A 19,122-nucleotide genomic window follows, 5' to 3' on the forward strand; every position below is an offset into this window, starting at 1 on the left:
ACCTTGATGGATTTTATTTTGGGACAGCCAATAAGAATTTAGATTCTATAGGAGCGGATCTTTTAGGAATTCCCTTATTTTAAGCATACATATCGCTATTTGCGTAAAAATAACACTTGAAATGGTTTTATTTATCGATATTTAGACGGGGTCACGTGACCCCGTCTATTAGTTTACTGTCAGAGCCCTCAAACAGGAAGCCGTGGTGATAACACACGAATTAAATCTACGCTATATAAAAGAGTGCAGAAATTGTTTTGATCAAAATATAAACATTCTGTATCAAACTGTAGAAAGTTAAAGGAACTTTTTTATAAATGAAATTAATGAAGCGTTTTGTAAACGAAAACACAAAATATTTTAATATCGTAAAACACACTAGAAAAAGTACTTTCCTGCGTAGTATTACGACTGCGTACGCATCATCCATTGTTTACTTCCGGAGAAATATTAATTCGGACCAGGTGAAGTTCGGACAATTCAAAAAGGTTTCTAGTCTAAGCAATTTCTACTTCAAATTAAATGAAAAACGCGAAATTATATTATTATCAACACTTCTGCTTTTAATTTGTTAAATAAAAAAATTATCGAAACTCGAACAAAAAAAAATCACTTTTTTGAAATCTAGCATGAAAATTATTTTGACCCCGTCTTTCAGTACTGTCTCAGTACTTTGATTTTGTGATACATTTCAGGACAGTCGTTTATAAACATCGACATTTGCTTTTTTTAGGTTGTTCCTAGTTGTTAGCTCACCTGAGCCGAAGGCTCAAGTGAGCTTTTCTGATCAAAATTTGTCCGTTGTCTGTTGTCGTTGGCGTCGTTGTCGTAAACTTTTCACATTTTCATCTTCTCCTCAAGAACCACTGGGCCAATTTCAACCAAACTTGCCACAAAGTATCCTTGGGTGAAGGGGATTCAAGTTTGTTCAAATGAAGGGCCACGCCTTTTTCCAAGGGGAGATAATCATGAATTAGAGAAAAATTATTGGCATTTTAAAAAAATTTTCTTCTCAAGAACCACTGGAACAGGAAAGATGAAACTCATGTGGAATCATCCTCAGGTAGTGTAGATTCAAGTTTGTTCAAGTCATGACCCCCGGGGGTAGGGCGGGGCCAAAATGGCCGATCAAAGTTTTACATAGGAATATATAGGAAAAATCGTTAAAAATCTTCTTCTCAAGAACCACTGGGCCAGGAGAGATGAAACTCATGTGGAATCATCCTCAGGTAGTGTAGATTCAAGTTTGTTCAAGTCATGACCCCCGGGGGTAGGGCGTGGCCAAAATGGCCGATCAAAGTTTTGCATAGGAATATATAGGAAAAATCTTTAAAAATCTTCTTCTCAAGAACCAGTGGGCCAGGAAAGATGAAACTCATGCGGAATCATACTCAGGTAATGTAGATATAAATTTGTTCAAGTCATGACCCCCGGGGGTAGGGCGGGGCCAAAATGGCCGATCAAAGTTTTACATAGGAATATATAGGAAAAATCGTTAAAAATCTTCTTCTCAAGAACCACTGGGCCAGGAAAGATGAAACTCATGTGGAATCATCCTCAGGTAATATAGATTTAAATTTGTTCAAGTCATGACCCCTGGGGGTAGGGCGTGGCCAAAATGGCCGACCAAAGTTTTACATAGAAATATATAGGGAAACCTTTTTAAATCTTCTTTTCAAGTACTTCAAAGCCAGGATTAGTTATATTTGTATGGAATCATCCTCAGGTAATGTAGATTCTAGTTCGTTCAAATTATGATCCCCTCCCCCAACTTAAGTTAACTTTCAGTTCTGATCTGATATGTGTTTTTTCCTAGCTGATGTGCTCAGGTGAGCGCTGTGGCCCCTGGGCCTCTTGTTCTAAATTCAGTACGTTACGCGTGAACTGTCATGGCTGCTGCTGGTAAACATGCAGATATATTTTACATGGTTTTCGAGTTTAGCAGGCTATGTTGTTGACAGTGAATAAAAATTCCGTCTTATAAGAAGTAAGTTGAATGTAAAAATAATTTATTTTGCCTTCAATCGCCCGTATTTAAAAAATATATTTGCCCCATTACGGAGATGCGATGGAATTGTAGCCCTCTCCAGAAAACATCAGATAAAAAAAATCGGAGAGGGCTACATTATTGCAGCTAACCATAGGGCAGTAACACAGTTACCCGTCCGGACAACAAGATTACTTGTGTTGCATTGTGGGTCCAGGTTTCTGCGATAAAATTAAATTTATATCAATGTTACAATACGATTTTTTTCTTCTGACTCATCTCATTCAGATTATGTATATAGCTCTACATTAGCTGGAAAGCTGGAGTTTTTTTTTGGGGGGGGGGGGACAAATTTTGAATACCTAAGATGTTGCTGAAAACCTTCTAGTGAAATTTTGAACAATAAATCATTCTACTCTCAAAAATATTATTCGTACTTATACTAAAATTCAAAATTGACGGTCGGCGACCGTGTCTGCCTTTGTTATTATCGGCCGCATAGGTGATCGATCTATTGGCTGTTGTATTTGAAAGTGCACGGGGAGAAATGAGATATTATTTTTTATTTGTTCCATTTAAAACATCCTTTAATGATAAAATATTATTAGGATTATGAATAAAAGATTTTTAAAATGCCTTAAAATTTTGTTTGAACTGTTTTTATTTAGTTATAGATATTTATAAAGTTATAATTTTTATATAAACGGTTTAAAAAAAATCCTACCATGGCAACTTGTAATATATACACGCAATCAATAAAAGTTACTGCGTATACAATTAATGAATAGAAATTGAACTTTTAAATTTTGTATTGAATATGCTACAGTTGAAAAACACATCAATACTTTTTTTTTCAATATTTCTCATTAATTGTGATACCAATCCCTATTCGTGCAGTATCTTGATATCAGCATATAACAAAAATCCCCGAAGACTTTACTTCTTTTTTTCATTTTATTGCTATAATATCAATTTTGGGTATAAGGATATTTGGGTATAAGAATTTTGTCTTTTTGATGAAAAAAAACCCCATTCTTATCCTTCATCTCTGATTCTCACGCACATGAATTATAATTTATTTGTACCGAAAATTAAAAACGTTTGACCATTATTTTTCTCTTGTAATATTTAAAACTGATTTCTCAATATTTCTTTTTAAAATAAAAATGTTTAATTAACTACTAGTATACTCTTCTACTTAGAAATAAAAATATATCATATTAAATTCGTGAGTATTTTCCTTTGATTCATTTTGGCGGAATTACTTTAAAATGCTTCAGTTTTTTTCCTTCACTATGTAAAACATGCTGACAAGAATGAAATAGCCACAACACCCAAGCGTTCAGTCTAAAGGAATTTTCTGCATATACGAGGGGCGTTCAATAAATAATGTCATTGGGGCTCAGAAAGAAGCAAACGACGCTTTTGAATAATTTAGTCTTCATGATTTTACTTATTAATCTATTTTAATTCAAACACATGTCCGTAACATTTTTTATCCAATTTCTGATTGTTTTTAGAACTCATTTTTGGGTATGACCCTTAGTATACTGGAAAATGGCAGATCCAATGATTTCCTGGACTTGTTTTTTCCTTCTGAAAGGTGTTTTATTCAAGTTTGGAAATAGAAACAAGTCAAAAGGTCAAAGATCTGGCAAATATTGTTAATGTTAAAAAACATTAACTTTCTGTTTATCCCGTAAACCCCTTTACTCTTTAGGGCATGCGGGTTTAAACACTGTCATGAAGAAATTCAATGTAGTGGATTCCTGATTCTGGGTCCTTTCTCTGATAAACCTTTCGATTTCTTTGCAAAAAAACTGCTTTCTAGACACCTCCAGATATTAAACTGTCTCCCCGAATACGAATTTGAACAATAATACCACTAATATTTAAGAAAATTGCATATAAATCTGTTTTTGTGCTCTTGCATACCTTTGCTCTTGACAGACCTTCGCCGTTTTTATCAAGTACATCTTATGGTAAATTTTGTTTTAATGGTTTTAAGCAATAGATTCATGTTCCAATATCTGTTTGAATATAAAACAAGCGTGGATTACCACAATTACTGATATTTTAAAATAATTGTTAAGACTTTTGTACACGCTGTCGTTTTCACTCATTTTTCAAAATACAGGGTGACCTTAGAGTACCAAGCTTAATTACTGTCAAACGTTTCTTAAAAACATTGTAAACTACTCCCGATATGATGTCTATCAAATTTGCTATGTCTTAAAGTCAATCATACAACATCAAATATTATTTGTTGAAATTTGGCAAATAGTACATAAGTTGTTATAATTTTTGTTGGCAAGGAGGGTACCCATTTTTGATGCCTATTATATAATTTTTTATCTTTGAAATCCACCTGCTAATTTGTCTATAAAACAGGCATCGGTTGCTGTAAATGTCACATATTTAAGTGAATATTTCTTTGGGATTTTTAACAAGTTTTACAGCAGCTTTAATGTAGCTTTTATTTTCACTCTAGTTTACTGATTCTTTACCATTCATTTATAATGCAGTGTCTCGAATAGCCCTTGTTTCCCAGCTTCTCACAATAAAACTATGTGATGAAAAGTGGTCACATAAACTGTTATAAATTCATTAAAGACTCAATAATGAGAGAAAGTCAAGCTTTATGTCATATGACTACTATGTTGTATGTCATCGAGCTAATGACATTATTTATTGAACGCCCCTCGTATTTTAATACAGATAAAGACTATGTAGAAAACTTAGTTAAACATTTATTTTAATGGAATCATACATGTACTACTCATAGATTTGATCCAATTTGATTTTTAGAAACTCACTGAAACTTTTCAATACACGTGCACATTAAATGTTTTTTCGGTATTTGTATTAACTATTTCGAATTACACCGCAGAAATAAGATTTGTGACATAACTGGTGTTTGCCAGTACTTATTGATATGCACCATATTGTTCAGAGATAAGATCCGCCAAATTTCCGTACAAACGAAAATTAATATCAACTGTACTAATTAACACCTATTATGATAACTCCTACAATAAAGTAGCCGACAGAGGGTCGGGGATTTCCAGTTGCATATTTTTAGACGACTTGGTACAGTTACATAACTTGCTCAGTGGCGCTGTATTTCGTAAGCTTACTAGTTAGCGCTGTATCACTCCTCGAAACTGAGTTCGTCATTTTGAAATCGAACATAATATACAACATTTATTTTAAAAAATATAATCACCTTTAAAAAGAACCATATATATTACACGAGGGAGATGATTTAGGTCAACAATAGGAGCCCATGCCATAGAACTCTATTTGTTTACATAATTATATCATTAATCATAGAGGGCGCGTTAGGGGCGCGTTCAAGATCTTAGTGCTAGATGGAATTTAAGTACAGAAACGAATTTCGAACAAGAATTTTGCTAGCCTAGCAGCCGCGTAAAGAATTTGTATTATAAATATTTATGCTAAGTGATAATTTGTAATAGAATTAACAATTTACAGGTAGACGAGCTGTGTTTTCAAAACGATTGAGTATGTAGCATTAAACTACGCGCAAGTTTACTGGCAACTATGGTACTGAACGCAGCAATATATACGGCCGGTAGAGGTCGTTGATAAAAAGATCATGCAAATCATCATGGAATCTGAAGACACCCTAGTAATCGCTTGCGCATGCGCGCTTAGCGCTTTCAATTCCTGACCTGCGTTTCACTTCCTCCAGACCTCCAATTCTAAGCTTCCCTTCAGTGTCTCCTCCTGACCTGACTTTCACTTTATTCTGAAACTAACCGCTCCCCCTTGACAGACTCCTCCTGGCCTAGCTGCTTCTGTTTCTTCTATCTTATTCACTACACTACACCCCCCCCTTTGGCAACCTTCTTCTGACCACCTTATTGATGCCTCCTCTAATGAACAGTTCCCCCTCGGCAGCTCTTAATCATTTGCTTTTTACTCCCTCCTCTCCGTTGCTTCCCCATCTGTGGCCTCGGCCTCTTCAGTTTCTTCCTCCTCCTTGATTTTCTGTTCCCCTTCATCAGCCTCCTTCTAACGCTCTTCTTGATGCCTTCTTTAATTTGCAGTTCCCTCTCATCGGCCTCCTCCTAACGCCCTTCTTGATGCCTTCTTTAATTTGCTATTCCCTCTCATGGGCCTCCTCCTAACTCCCTTCTTAATGCCTTCTTTAATTTGCTATTCCCTCTCATGGGCCTCCTCCTAACTCCCTTCTTGATGCCTTCTTTAATATGCTGTTCCCCCTCATCAGCCTCCTCCTGACCCAATTTTTCTCCCTCCTCTTGTTCACTGTTCCCATTGGCAGCCTCCTCCTGACCCAATTTTTCTCCCTCCTCTAGTTCACTGTTCCCATTGGGTGCCTCGCCCAGACCCCCTGGCTTCTTACTCTCTCTCCTCCTTTACACTACTGCTCCCTTGCACCCCCTGTTGCCCCCACCTCCTCATTTCCCGCCTCCTCCTCCCCCCCTGGGATATGGATCCTCCTCCTCATCCTCCTCCTGGATCATCATCAAGGTGACGACGTCACGATCCATATCCCAGGGGCGGATCCTGGATCTTCTGGTGCTTGTATAAGAACAGCTGGCCTGAGGAAAATAGGTAAAAGTAAAAAAAAAAACATGATGAGCAAGGAATTCATTTTAAAAATGATTTATTAAGGGTCAGTTAAAAATATACTAACGTACAGTAATGATACCGATCATGTGGTAATGAACCATTTTCCCCAACCCAAAACACACACTCGACTCCCCCCCCCCCCCCCAAAGAAAAGAAACAAGAGGCCCATGGGCTACATCGCTCACCTAAGCAATGTTGCAAGGAAAAAAGCAGAAGTCAGTTTATTATTGAAAAGTTTAAAATAGTGGGGAGTGATTTGAACAAACTTGAATCTACACTTCCTAAGGATGCTTGCATATTTCTTTGACTACCTGTGGCTTTATTGTCCTTTACATTTGAACTTACATTGTGGCCCTGTACTACACCCAGGGGTCTTGAGAAGAAGATTTTTAAAGAATTTCCCTATATATTCTATGTTAAACTTTGATCGGCCATTGTGGCCCTGCCTTACCCCTGGGGGGTCAAGATTTGAACAAATTTGAATCTACACTACCTGAGGATGCTTCTTATAAGTATCATCTTTCCTGGAACAGGAAAACTTTGATCGGCCATTGTGGCCTCGCCCTACCCATTGGGGTCATGACTTGAACAAACTTAAATCTACACTACCTGAGAATGCTTCCATATGAATATGCTCAATCATGCCTTTGCTATTCTTGTGAGGAAGATTTTAAAAGAATTATTTCCCTATGTATTTCTATGTAAAACTATGACCAGCCATTGCGGCCCTGCCCTACCCCTGGGGGTCATGATTTTAACAAACTTGCATCTACACTACCTAAGGATGCTTTTCTGTAAGTTTCATCTTTCCTGGTACAGTGGTTCTTGAGAAGAAGATTTTTAAAACATTACACCAAATTTTCACTTTTTCTGCATTATCTCCCCTTGGGTAAGGGCGTGGCCCTTCATTTAAACTTAAATCCCCTCTACCTAAGGATACGTTGTGCCAAGTTTGGTTGAAATTGGCCAAGTGGTTCTTGAGAAGAAGTTGAAAAGTTAACGACGACGACAGACAAAATGCAAAGGACAAATTTTGATCAGAAAACCTCACTTGAGCCTTTGGCTCAGGTGAGCTTAAAAGCACGAGCAACCACGTAGGTACATGTGCCTGCATACCTCTGAAAGTATAATGTGATTCTTTACATATACTTGTAATTTAACTTTTGAGAACCCGTAGCCCGCGTGGCGCAGTGGTAAGAGCGTCTGCTCGACCTAGAGTCGAAAAGTAGGGCCCGGAGTTGTGCGACGTGGGGACCGGTTCTTCGGATGAGACCGTATAAACCGAGGTCCCATGTCGTAGTAGGTGCTGGCACGAAAAAGATCCCTCACTGGTCAATGGCCCTAAGTGCTGACCATAGGACAAAATTTGCAACTCTCCACCGGCAAGTGGTGGCGTCTCCAAATAAAGTTAAAAATTCTTAAAAGGGACCTTAAACTATATACAATAAATCAATCAATCAATCAGTCAATCGATCGACGATTCCCCTACTTTAGTAAAATAATCTCGAATTGGACGTTAAACAATAATCAATCAATCATTTTATGACAAAATTAAAACTTCATTAAATTCAGCAGATGAAAATAAAGTCTTTGCACTATTAAAAATTAAACTAAATGCGTGATCTGAAATACAAACATGTATATCTATATAAATAATTTCTTGCAAAATAACATATTTTTAACTTAATTACAAATCACTAATCAGATCAGATAAAGTTAAGTTTTTCATTGTCGATAATACCTATAAAGAAAGAGGTCGAGTTGAATTAGAATTCCACTTTTTCTTTCATTTATTTTCTGGTGTTTTAACATAATTTTATTTTTTAAAATATAATTTACCAATATTATTAATTGATTGATTGACTGGTTTTACAACTTTGTTTTAATCGTCACGACCAAGTGTATTTAATTCTAAACCTGTAAAATGTAAGACTTTTATGCGTTTGTTTGTCTGTGTTTACGTTTTTAACATAGAACTGACCTCCTGTCCCTCCTGCTGTGACCGGTTGACCGGGGCAGATTTTGCCCGTTGTTGTTTGTCAGGCCTGCTTTCTTCCTTTTCAACAGTGTCCGTGAATCGTTTCATCCATTTTTGAACCCTCTTCCACTTGTAGGCCATCTCTATATTTTTATTTTTTTCTTTTTCTTTTGAAGTCTTAGCCCTTGATGATTTAGGCCGGATTTGTTTGGTAGATGAAAGTGTCCTCTCTGCAACGCTAGCCTGTTAGAAATGATGTTTGCTCGTAATATGTAGGTTCAATATCGTTAACCCCTCCCTCTCAATAAATTCTTAAGATTTCAATTCTAAAAAAACGTTCTTTCCAAAATTTATCGAAAGGGGAGGGGGGGGGGGTTCTTTTGATTTATTGATGAAAAGAGAGTCTAACATGTTTTGCATTCATGACATGTAACTTAAGCGCCTGGCAATAAAAAAAGAATGACAATTGAAGACATGATTAAGGTGAAATGATTTAGAAAAAGAAAATGAATATTATATTTTTTTTAATTGTTCATATTTTTCCTCTCCAATGGATCATGAGAAAAAAGGAGAAAATTTCAAATTACTTTTTTTTCTTGTGAATTGGATCTTTAAAATGAAGATATTCAATAGTAGAAAATGATATATTTCACTAGTTTAGAATTTTCATAGAGATTTCACAATACACTCTGCATGTACATATAAAAGTAAATAAATTAGCGTATTCAAAATTTAGCGCTATGCATTGATACCGTATAATGTTATCGAGTATTCATGAATTACAGTAGTTGTTGTTATCAAAGCCGCTAAAATATGAAGCCTGCTATTTTAAAGCACACACGTTCTTAAAATCCTTGTCGTCGCTTTCAAAATAATTGACTCAACAAAGATGTAAATACATGTACTTCAGCGCGTTTAGAAATATTTCAAAGCAACCCTCATGTGCCTTTGTCTGTATTAAATGCATGTACATTATTTAATTTACTGGACTTAAAAAAAAAAGACTATACTGGAATAGATTTCCTTATATATATATATTTATATTCCTTTTACAGGGTAAATTAAATCCGCATTTGATAATGAATAAAACATCTTATTTGCCGGTAAGAATATTTACCTTTTTGCCTTTCTTTTTCTTCGTATCTTTGAGAGCACTGGTCTTTGGCTGAGAGGTAGGGAGGGGAGTCCGCGGCCTGGCCCCACTGCCAGCGGGCGCTTTTTTGCTTGGAGAGGTAGGGAGGGCAGTACGAGGCCGCGCCCCAGTGGCAGCGGGCGACTTCTTGCTTGGAGATGTAGCTGGAGTTGGGTTGCCCTCCTCCTCCTCCTCTTCTGTTTCACAGCTGGGTAGAATTACGACAATATCCCTTTTCTGCCTTTCTTCTTCATCTGGGGATTTAGAAAAGGTAACGACCTCTTCTAATTCTCCGGAGAAGGATACCTTTTTTGGATTCCTTGTCTGCTCGACTGCTGGTTTTTCGTCATCATCTGGGGGCACTGATGAAGGGCGCTCGGCTTGGGTGTTACGGTCACTGCATGCTGGGGAGGGCGACTGTCCATCCATGGCATTCGGTACGAAGTCTTGTAAAGCCGATTCAGTAACACCATTAGTACATGTGGAAGTACTTGGTTGTCCCGAATTCTCTTCCAGGCAATCGCGATTACTTTGCCCTTCTTCACATTGTGTCTCCTTGGTTGCAATTGGTTCAGCCACTGAGACTCTTTCATTTTCCGGCGGGTCTTGGTTGGAGCTATGGGGGGAATCATCAGATGGTTGAATATTTAAAGGTTGTATTCTTGTTTTCCGGAATAAGTTGGCTATTCGGCGGATGCCACGAGGGGGACCAGTCCTTCTATTTCTAACCCTATTTACTTCCTCTGGATTAGCGCATTTAGAGTTGATACAGCCCATTTATATTGCGAATTTATTCCCGTCAAAATCATGCAAACATAGATCTATACAATGGCTACACTACTATGACATCACAATAACAATTGTGACGTCATAATAGCCCATGAACTTTTACTTATCATGACGTCACATTTTTATATCCTTTTTGTTCTCATCTGAGTTACAGTGATAGGCCCTAGTTACGTCTTCTTTATAAAACTAAATGAATAAAGAGTAGAAACCTACTTTGTATTTTAAAAATTATCCATTTAAAAAAGTAATACATAATTTCATAATCTAATGACCTGTGTTTGAAATGGTAGTAATTGGAGTAAGCGTTTTTAATAATGTGTTAAGTGCGTGTGTATGTAAATTTTATACAGAGATATGTTACAATAAGAAGCATTGACAATTCTTATTTCTTTTTTTTTATATATATATATATATAAATTATAAAACCAACAAAATCCCACGCTAGATCCGCACATGTCTTAACAAGAGGCCCAAGGGCATTGAATCGCTCTACTGATAAATTGTACAATCTATCACTTCTATTTGAAGCCTCTTACTCTAAGTATCCTAAGATGCATGAACTGACAAAGTTTGATGATTCTTTGCCTGTTGGGACTGAAGATATTTCAGTATAGCTATAAAATACTATAAGTAGGACATGGTGACCTACTTTTTGATTTGAAACTTTCTGAGGACTCAAGATGCATTAATTGACAAAGATTGATGATTCTATTGAATAAGTACCTCACATAATGATATTAAAGTAGATCACTGTGACCTTCTTATGGTTGACATTCCCCGAGGACCAAAGATGCATCAACTGTCAGAGTTTGATGATTCTAAGCCAAATAGTACCAGAGATATTTAAATAAAGCCATAAAATGTCAAAAATAGGTCACCATGACTTACTTTTTGGTCGACATTTTCCGAGGACCTAAATGCATCAACGGACAATGTTTGATGATTCTAAGCCAATAAGTATCTGAGATAATTAAAAGTAGGGCATTGTGACCTACTTTTTGGTCGACATTCTCTGAAAACACAAGATGCCTCAACTGACAACGTTTGATAATTCTTAGCCAAAAAGTACCTAAGATATAGCGATAAAATGTCAAAACTAGGTCACAGTGACCTACTTTTTGGTCGACATTCTTCGAAAAACCAAGTTGCATCAAATGACAAAGTTTTGATAGTTCTAAGCCAAAAAGTACCTAAAATACTTAAGGGGGCACTCTACAACGTCACAACATGGCGTACTTCCATAAAAACGCCATTTTGATCCCAAATGATCAGATTCAAATTCACTTAACACCGATAAATCACTGAATATAACACAACATGCGATATTGTGGATGGAATGTCCATAATATCACATCAATTAATACAGTGTTTTGCCCAATACGTATCCTTTCTTTAAAAATGAATTGTTTGTCAATGTATTCAATTTTACTTATTTAATTATTAGATAATACATTTACAAACTTATTAGAATAAGATTTTTAGATGAGAAAAAAATGATATAAAACATGGCTTGTCCATATGCTAATTCATCATTACGTGTCAAAACGCCATACACTCAGAAATTCATTTCTTCAATAATCATATATGCTTTTCAGCAAAATATAGGCCTATCCCCCAAATTGCAAATTTGATAAGATAAGACATATGTATTATCTTCCCATCGACTAGAGGATACTCTGTTCTGCAGGTTTTAGACGAAGCGTGCATTTGGTTATAGGAATTTCTTTTACTGCTTTTGGCCATTTACCATCTTAACTTGTTTTGTTATATATAGCACTGGATAACACATGCAAGTTGGATAAAAACGGTAAGAAAATCTACCTTTCTCAAAACCATGAATTCACTAAATACATGTCTTTGTCATTGACTGGAAACGCGATGATTTTCGCTTAAACTCATTGAAAAACAATACATGTACAATACGAACTTCTTTAAATGTCCTTGCGTGACAATTTGTTTAATACTTGTGCAAGTAGAGTTTATTTGAAGTTTATTTATATATATATATAAAAAAAAAACAGTACCGAGATATTTGAGTCCACTCTTAAAGCGGATCTCTCACACCTGAATTTTTGTGATGTTTATAAATTTTTGACAGTTTTTCAATTTTTTTCAATTTCTTTTTTTCATTGTTTTTACCCTTTGATATTATACATCTTTTCAGATATTGAAGAGGATCCAACCAGCTAATCTCAAGAAAATGCTGTTTTAGTTTTTCTTTTGTCTATTTTTGTAAATTTAAATAAAAATTATGTTGATTTTATTTTTATTTTTGTTGGTTATTATTTCAATATTTTATAACACTAAACTTTGAAGAGAAATTTAAAGCACTGGGCTTTTAAAAATATAGATAGGAGGGATTTTAACAAAATAAATAAAATATTTCTAAAAAATAAATTGGAGTACTTTGGAACCTTATTTTATCGGATATGGGGCCTATTATTAGAAACAAATGCATGCAACAAAAATCAGTTATACTTTATAGGTGTAGAGAGCCCCCTTAAATATAGCTATAAAATGTCAAAAGTACGTCACCATGACTTACTTTTTGGCCAACATTTTCCGAGGACCCAAGATACATCAACTGACAATGTTTGATGATTCTACGCCAAAAAGTACCTAAGATACTGAAATATAGCCATAAAATGTCAAAACTAGGTCACAGTGACCTACTTTTTGGTCGACATTCTCCGAAAACCCAAGTTGTATCAACTGACAAAGTTTGATGATTATAAGCCAAAAAGTACCTAAGATACTGAAATATAGCCATAAAATGTCAAAAGTAGGTCACCGTGACCTACTTTTTGGTTGACATTTTCCGAAGACCCAAGATGCATCAACTGACAAAGTTTGATGATCATAGGTCTGAAAGTATTCAAAATATGCCTTTTAAACAATTTGAAAACAAATGCCGATAAAATTCAAAAAGTAGGTCACAGTGACCTACTTTTTCAGAAATATGTTTTAAGGCCCCAAGATGCATCAACTTACAAGGTTTGGTGAATCTAAACCTCTCAGTATCTGAAATAATGGGATGAAATGTTTTAGAAAAGATGAGCCATAAAATTCAAAAAGTAGGTCAAGGTGACCTACTTCTAAGTTGACCTTGTTTAAGGACCCAAGATGCATCAACTGACAAAGTTTGATGATGATAGGCCTTAAAGTGTCCAAAATATGCATCCAAATCAATTTGAAAACAAAAGCCCGTAAAATTTTAAAAGTAGGTCACCATGACCTAATTTTGTGTTAACATGATGTGAAGTCCTTAGATGCATCAACTTACAAGATTTGATGATCCTAGTCTTTATAGTAAGCAAAATATCAACGTTTTTATTAAGTGTAAATTTTGGTTAACTTTGAAGTGACCTTGAGACCACGCCCTTTGCCCCAGGGTCATGCCTTGAACAATTTCTATTCTTCAACATATCCTGAACCTTGTATGTAAGTTTGGTGAAAATCTGCCTGGTGGTTCTGGAGAAGATTTTTTAGCAACCAGTACTTTTGGTTCTATTTTCCTGATTATCTCCCCTTGTTTTAGGGTCCCAACCCTAGTTTTAGTATAAATGGTAGCCCTTGGGCCAAGGATGCCCTGTAACAAATTTGACAATGATTGGCCAAGGGGTTCTTGAGTTATGGCCCATATTCTAAAAAGTTAACGCACACCGCACGAAGCACAACGCACAAATGGCCATAGCATTAGCTCTTTGAGCCTTTGGCTCAGAAGAGCTAATTATTTCAGTGTACTTAAATGCATGGCTGTAGGAACTGGGAAGGGGAGCCCCCCCCCCCCCCCAATAATTTTGCCTATGTACAGCTGTATATAGCAGTATACTGTAGAAAACATAGCTACTGTACTAAATGATCACGCCCCCTCAATAAATCGTAAGATAACTTTTTTTTTTGGTGGGGGGGGGGGGGGTGTCTATCCGAATTTTTTTCAACCAGAGAGCTACAGATCTGCAGCTGGGGGGGGGGGGGGGTAGCTGCAGATCTGTAGCTCTCTGGTTGAAAATAATATCCGAATTTTTTTCAACCAGAGAGCTACAGATCTGCAGCTGGGGGGGGGGGGGGTGTTCAAGAAATTTTTGGTAGTTGAGAGTGCCCCCAAATGAAAATAAACGGTTGGCCCCCACCCCTGAAATTTCTTCCTACGGGCCTGAAATGACGGGGAAAAATCATTGAAATAGGCTAGACCTTGACTTTTGTAGTTTGAATGAAATAATTAAATACCTGAATACTAGGAGTTGAAATGTGAAAATGCGTGTGAATGCATCGAAGTGCATATGTACAACTGAGCCACTGCTAACACGATAAGATAGTAGCTTTTCGTACTGGTAGATGCTTCGAGATGTTCATCAGGCACAAAAATTTGTTGTCACAGTGACTATCATTCTCCCTCCTGAGTGGATATACTCTGGAAGACCATCCCAACACAGGATAATAATACTGAGGGGAGGGAGAACTTTTTTTAAATTCTTAAACATGAAGTTAAAATAGTTTTTAATTTGACAAGACTTTGGAATGAATTTTTAAAAAATACAAGTATTATTTATCCATGTCATTTTTTTTGCGTTGAACGCGGACCATAATAAAGAGAAAATCAATTTTATTTTTAATTTACAGATGCAGAGCTGCCAACATTCTGAAATGACAAATAGTAAGGCGGGTTCGAGAGACCGCTTAGGCACCCTGCCGCTGAAGATGTTTTGTAAAAGGACATACAATCTGAGGTTTGTTTTCATTTATTTTACTTTAAAAACATTGACATGAATGTGATCGGCCTTCTAAAACTGTAAGGATGATACAAGCAATCCTTATAAGGATTATGAATGTATTTAAATAGTAGAAAGTATAAACTGCCACCTATGAAAATTCCGGTAATATAAACTGAACTAGAAAAACCGAAATCGGAAGAATATAGAAAGAAATCGTAAGGCGTATTTTAGAGGCTGATTTCGTACGCTTTACGCCAAAATCGGAAGGGTTGGCAGCTCTGCAGATGGCCTAGTCAACAATTCTTCCTAGTAAGTACATATCATAAATCCATCTAAGCCCTTTCCTTGGGTATTCTGATTTATCAAACCTTTAAAATTAATAAAAAACATTTTGCACCAGCGCATTCTATTTTCATTAGATACAAAACTAATACATTATACTGTTCCATTCAGTGATACATAACAATGGACAAACAAAAAGGCAGAAAACAAGAGGCCCATGGGCCACATCGCTCACCTGAATAACTTGGGTGATGCAGATCTTTACCAGATTCCCCCTCTTGCTATAGTCCTATCTTGCCCCACTACCCCCTTCCCTTTTATGATTTTAAAACTTTAGAATCTACACTACCCCAGGATGTTTCCACATAAGTTTCAGCTTTCCTGACCCAGTGGTTCTTGAGAAGAAGATTTTTAAAGATTTGTTCTATATATTTCTATGTAACAAGAGGCCCACGGGCCTTATAGGTCACCTGAGTATCATGAAACAACTTTCCGAATATTAAATTTGGTTTGTGTTTTAAACCAGATTCCATGAAATTCAAGATTTTGAAAGAAGCGCCATTGCTTATCATAATTATACACTTTATAGAATTATAGAAAGTGTAATTATACACTTTTTAGAATGCTTACTCTAGTTACTTAATACCCAGAGTTAGATCTGAGTAAGAAAGAGTAAATGCATTTTCACTTTATAACCAGCTAGTGTTGCACCCCACCCCTCAGGAACCACTGACCCTGGGGCCACACATTTCAAAATTTTGGAAATTTTATCATAAATTTTATTTCAACATAAACGGTTCATTAATACCACAGAGCAGATTTCAAAGCATTTAATATTTATCTTCAGACTATGTACTTTACCCCCCCCCCCCCTCCTTCCCGATATCCCTGACCCAGAGATCATGAAATTTATCATTTTGCTAGATGCACCTTTCTTCATCATAAATATATAAACTAAGATCATTCGCATAATACCTAGGAGCAGTGGAATAGATTTTCAAAGAATTCATGCATTTTCACTATATATAATCATTAGAGCTCCACCCTAACACCAGAACCCCTGACCCAGGGGCTATGAAATTCACAGTTTTGGAAGAAGCATCCTTCCTCATCATAACTATGTACATATTTCATTTGTTTAATACCAAGGAGCAGAGAAGATGATTTTTGAGAAACAATGTATTTTCACTATATAGTCAATAAAGCCTAGCCCTTACATCACAACCCCCAACCCAGGGGCCACAAAATTCACAATTTTGGAAGAGACACTCTTGTTCATCATAACTGTATACTTACTTAGTCTGCTTAATACCCAGGAGCAAAGAAGAAGATTTTTAAAGAATTCATGCATTTTCACTATATAATCAATAGAGCCCCGCCCTAGAACCCCTGACCCTGGGGCCATAAAATTCACAATTTGGAGGATGCACTCTTGGTCATCATAACTATGTTCTTAGTTAGTTTATTTAATACCCAGGAGAAGAGAAGACGATTTTAAAAGAAATAATGCACTTTTACTATATGATCTATATAGCCCCGCCCTTACACCAGAACCCCTGACCCAGAGTCCATAAAATTCAAAATTATTGAAGAGGCACTCTTGGTCATCATAACTATGTTCTTAGTTGCTTTATTTAATACCCAGGAGCAGAGAAGAAGATTTTCAAAGAAATAGTGCACTTTTACTATATGATCTATATAGCCCCGCCCTAACACCAGAACTCCTGACCCAGGGGCCATGAATTTCACAATTTTGGTAGAGGACTCAATGCTGATTACAATCATGTCAACAGTTTGACTGTTTGATGTCCAGGAGTAAGGAAGAAGATTTTTAAAGATTGCATTAATTTTAGTGGTTTTGGCCCCACCCCTCAGGCCCCAGGGGGGCAGGGACCATGAAATTCACAATTTTTGTTCCCCTTTATCTATAGATGCTGTATACCAAATTTGGTTGAAATTGGTTCAGTAGTTCCAGAGAAGAAGTTAAAAATGTTCAAAAGTTTACGAACGACGTACGACGTACGACACACGACGTACGACGAACGACGACAGACGAAAACGGATAGCAATAGGTCACCTGAGTTTACTCAGGTGACCTAAAAATTTGATTCTCTATTGTGGCCCCGCCCTACCCCCGGGGGTCATGATTGTAACAATTTAATATCTACACTACCCGAGGATGCTTCCACATAAGTTTCAGCTTTCCTGGCCCAGTGGTTCTTGAGAAGAAGATTTTTAAAGATTTGTTCTATATACTTCTATGTAAAACTTGGATTCCCTATTGTGTCCCCGTCCTACCCCCGGGGGTCATGATTTTAACAATTTAATATCTACACTACCCAAGGATGCTTCCACATGAGTTTCAGCTTTCTTGGCCCAGTGGTTCTTGAGAAGAAGATTTTTCAGTGACCCCACCCTATTTTTGTCTTTTCTTGATTATCTCCCCTTGTGAGGGAACTTGGCCCTTCATTTTAACAATTTAAACTCCCCTTTACCCAAGGATGCTTTGTACCAAGTTTGGTTAAAATTGGCCCATTGGTTCTTGAGAAGAAGTCGAAAATGTGAAAAGTTTGCAGACGGACAGACGGACGGACAGACAGATGGACGGACGACGGACAAAACGTGATCAGAAAAGCTCACTTGAGCCTTCGGCTCAGGTGAGCTAAAAATGGTTGTCCCGGACCTGTCGTCTGGCAATGCTATTTGTCTAGCCCTGAACCTTAGATCCCCCTTTACTTTTTTGATGTCCCCTTCTATTTCGATTCTTCAGGACAACCCAGTATATTGCAAGGATGTACCTGTTCATGTTCCTGTGACCAAAGACAAGAAAAAACTTAACACTTCAGCAATTTATTTTCATTATATTTTTAAATTGTTATATGAAAAATAAGTAATATTATAATAAACCAATTCAACAGATAAATATTATAAGTTATTAAATATTAAATGTCAAACAGTGTATTACCTATAAATTTATAGAGAGTCTAAACAAAAATAAACTTGTTATCAATAAAAACATCTACATGTATGAGGTAACCGTTCCTGAATTCATCCTAGATTTACTTGATGTCACACAGAGCTGCTACACCCCTTAAAATCCAGTGATCAGGACTTTGATTTGTCTTTAATACAATGAAAGTAATGTAGGTGAGATCTGTGCGGTTTGGCTTTTTGTAGACAGGACACTGGTATAACCTAGGGTCTTTGGGAGCTGTGGAATTGATAGCATACATGTGAACTACAGGCATTGGTGTGAAGAGAACTTTGGGTGGGGGCTCACAAAGGCGACAGTTTCTCTTGTCCCAACCAGCACCATCTAGGTAAAGTCCATACACATACACACCCTCCTACAACAAACATTCCAAGTTTTCTGTTGAACTCAAACATCAAGAAATCTTGAAAATAGCATATGCACTTCCTTGGACATTTCAAGTAATTAAGAACAGTTGACTCACCACTGGTGGAGCAGTTATGTCTTCCTTCACTGCCTTGATAACCTCATTGTGTAAAGTCACAGAATCAAGAGCCCAACCTTTGTGTGCTCTTGTAACCTCTTGTCTCATTGCAGTCAAAAATCCTAAATTAACATCCAAAAACTAAATTTAATATATAGCCAATA

At 36.6% G+C, this 19,122-nt stretch overlaps 2 protein-coding genes across 2 annotated transcripts in view; both read right to left on the reverse strand.

The window, feature by feature from the left end:
- Positions 1 to 6,432: 6,432 nt before the first annotated feature.
- Positions 6,433 to 10,494, reverse strand: LOC134266727 (neurofilament medium polypeptide-like). The gene is made up of 3 exons (XM_062748947.1): positions 9,703 to 10,494; positions 8,589 to 8,828; positions 6,433 to 6,576 (listed from the first exon to the last, which is right to left on the reverse strand). Exons 1-3 carry the CDS (start codon positions 10,492 to 10,494, stop codon positions 6,433 to 6,435), a joined length of 1,176 nt encoding a protein of 391 aa, XP_062604931.1.
- A 7,843-nt stretch (positions 10,495 to 18,337) lies between these two features.
- Positions 18,338 to 19,122, reverse strand: part of LOC134266728 (dynein axonemal heavy chain 8-like) — a gene marked incomplete at its 5' end in the record, with an annotated part of 101,370 nt that continues 100,585 nt past the window's right edge. The window contains 2 exons of the mRNA XM_062748948.1: positions 18,338 to 18,850; positions 18,959 to 19,080. Of these exons, the coding sequence (XP_062604932.1) occupies positions 18,563 to 18,850; positions 18,959 to 19,080 (410 nt within the window). The remainder of the gene's footprint in view (positions 18,851 to 18,958; positions 19,081 to 19,122) is intronic.

Source organism: Saccostrea cucullata, unplaced genomic scaffold, assembly GCF_032062105.1.
Source record: "Saccostrea cucullata isolate Sc308-1 unplaced genomic scaffold, CSIRO_AGI_Scuc_v1 ctg1177, whole genome shotgun sequence".
NCBI lineage: Eukaryota > Metazoa > Mollusca > Bivalvia > Ostreida > Ostreidae > Saccostrea > Saccostrea cuccullata.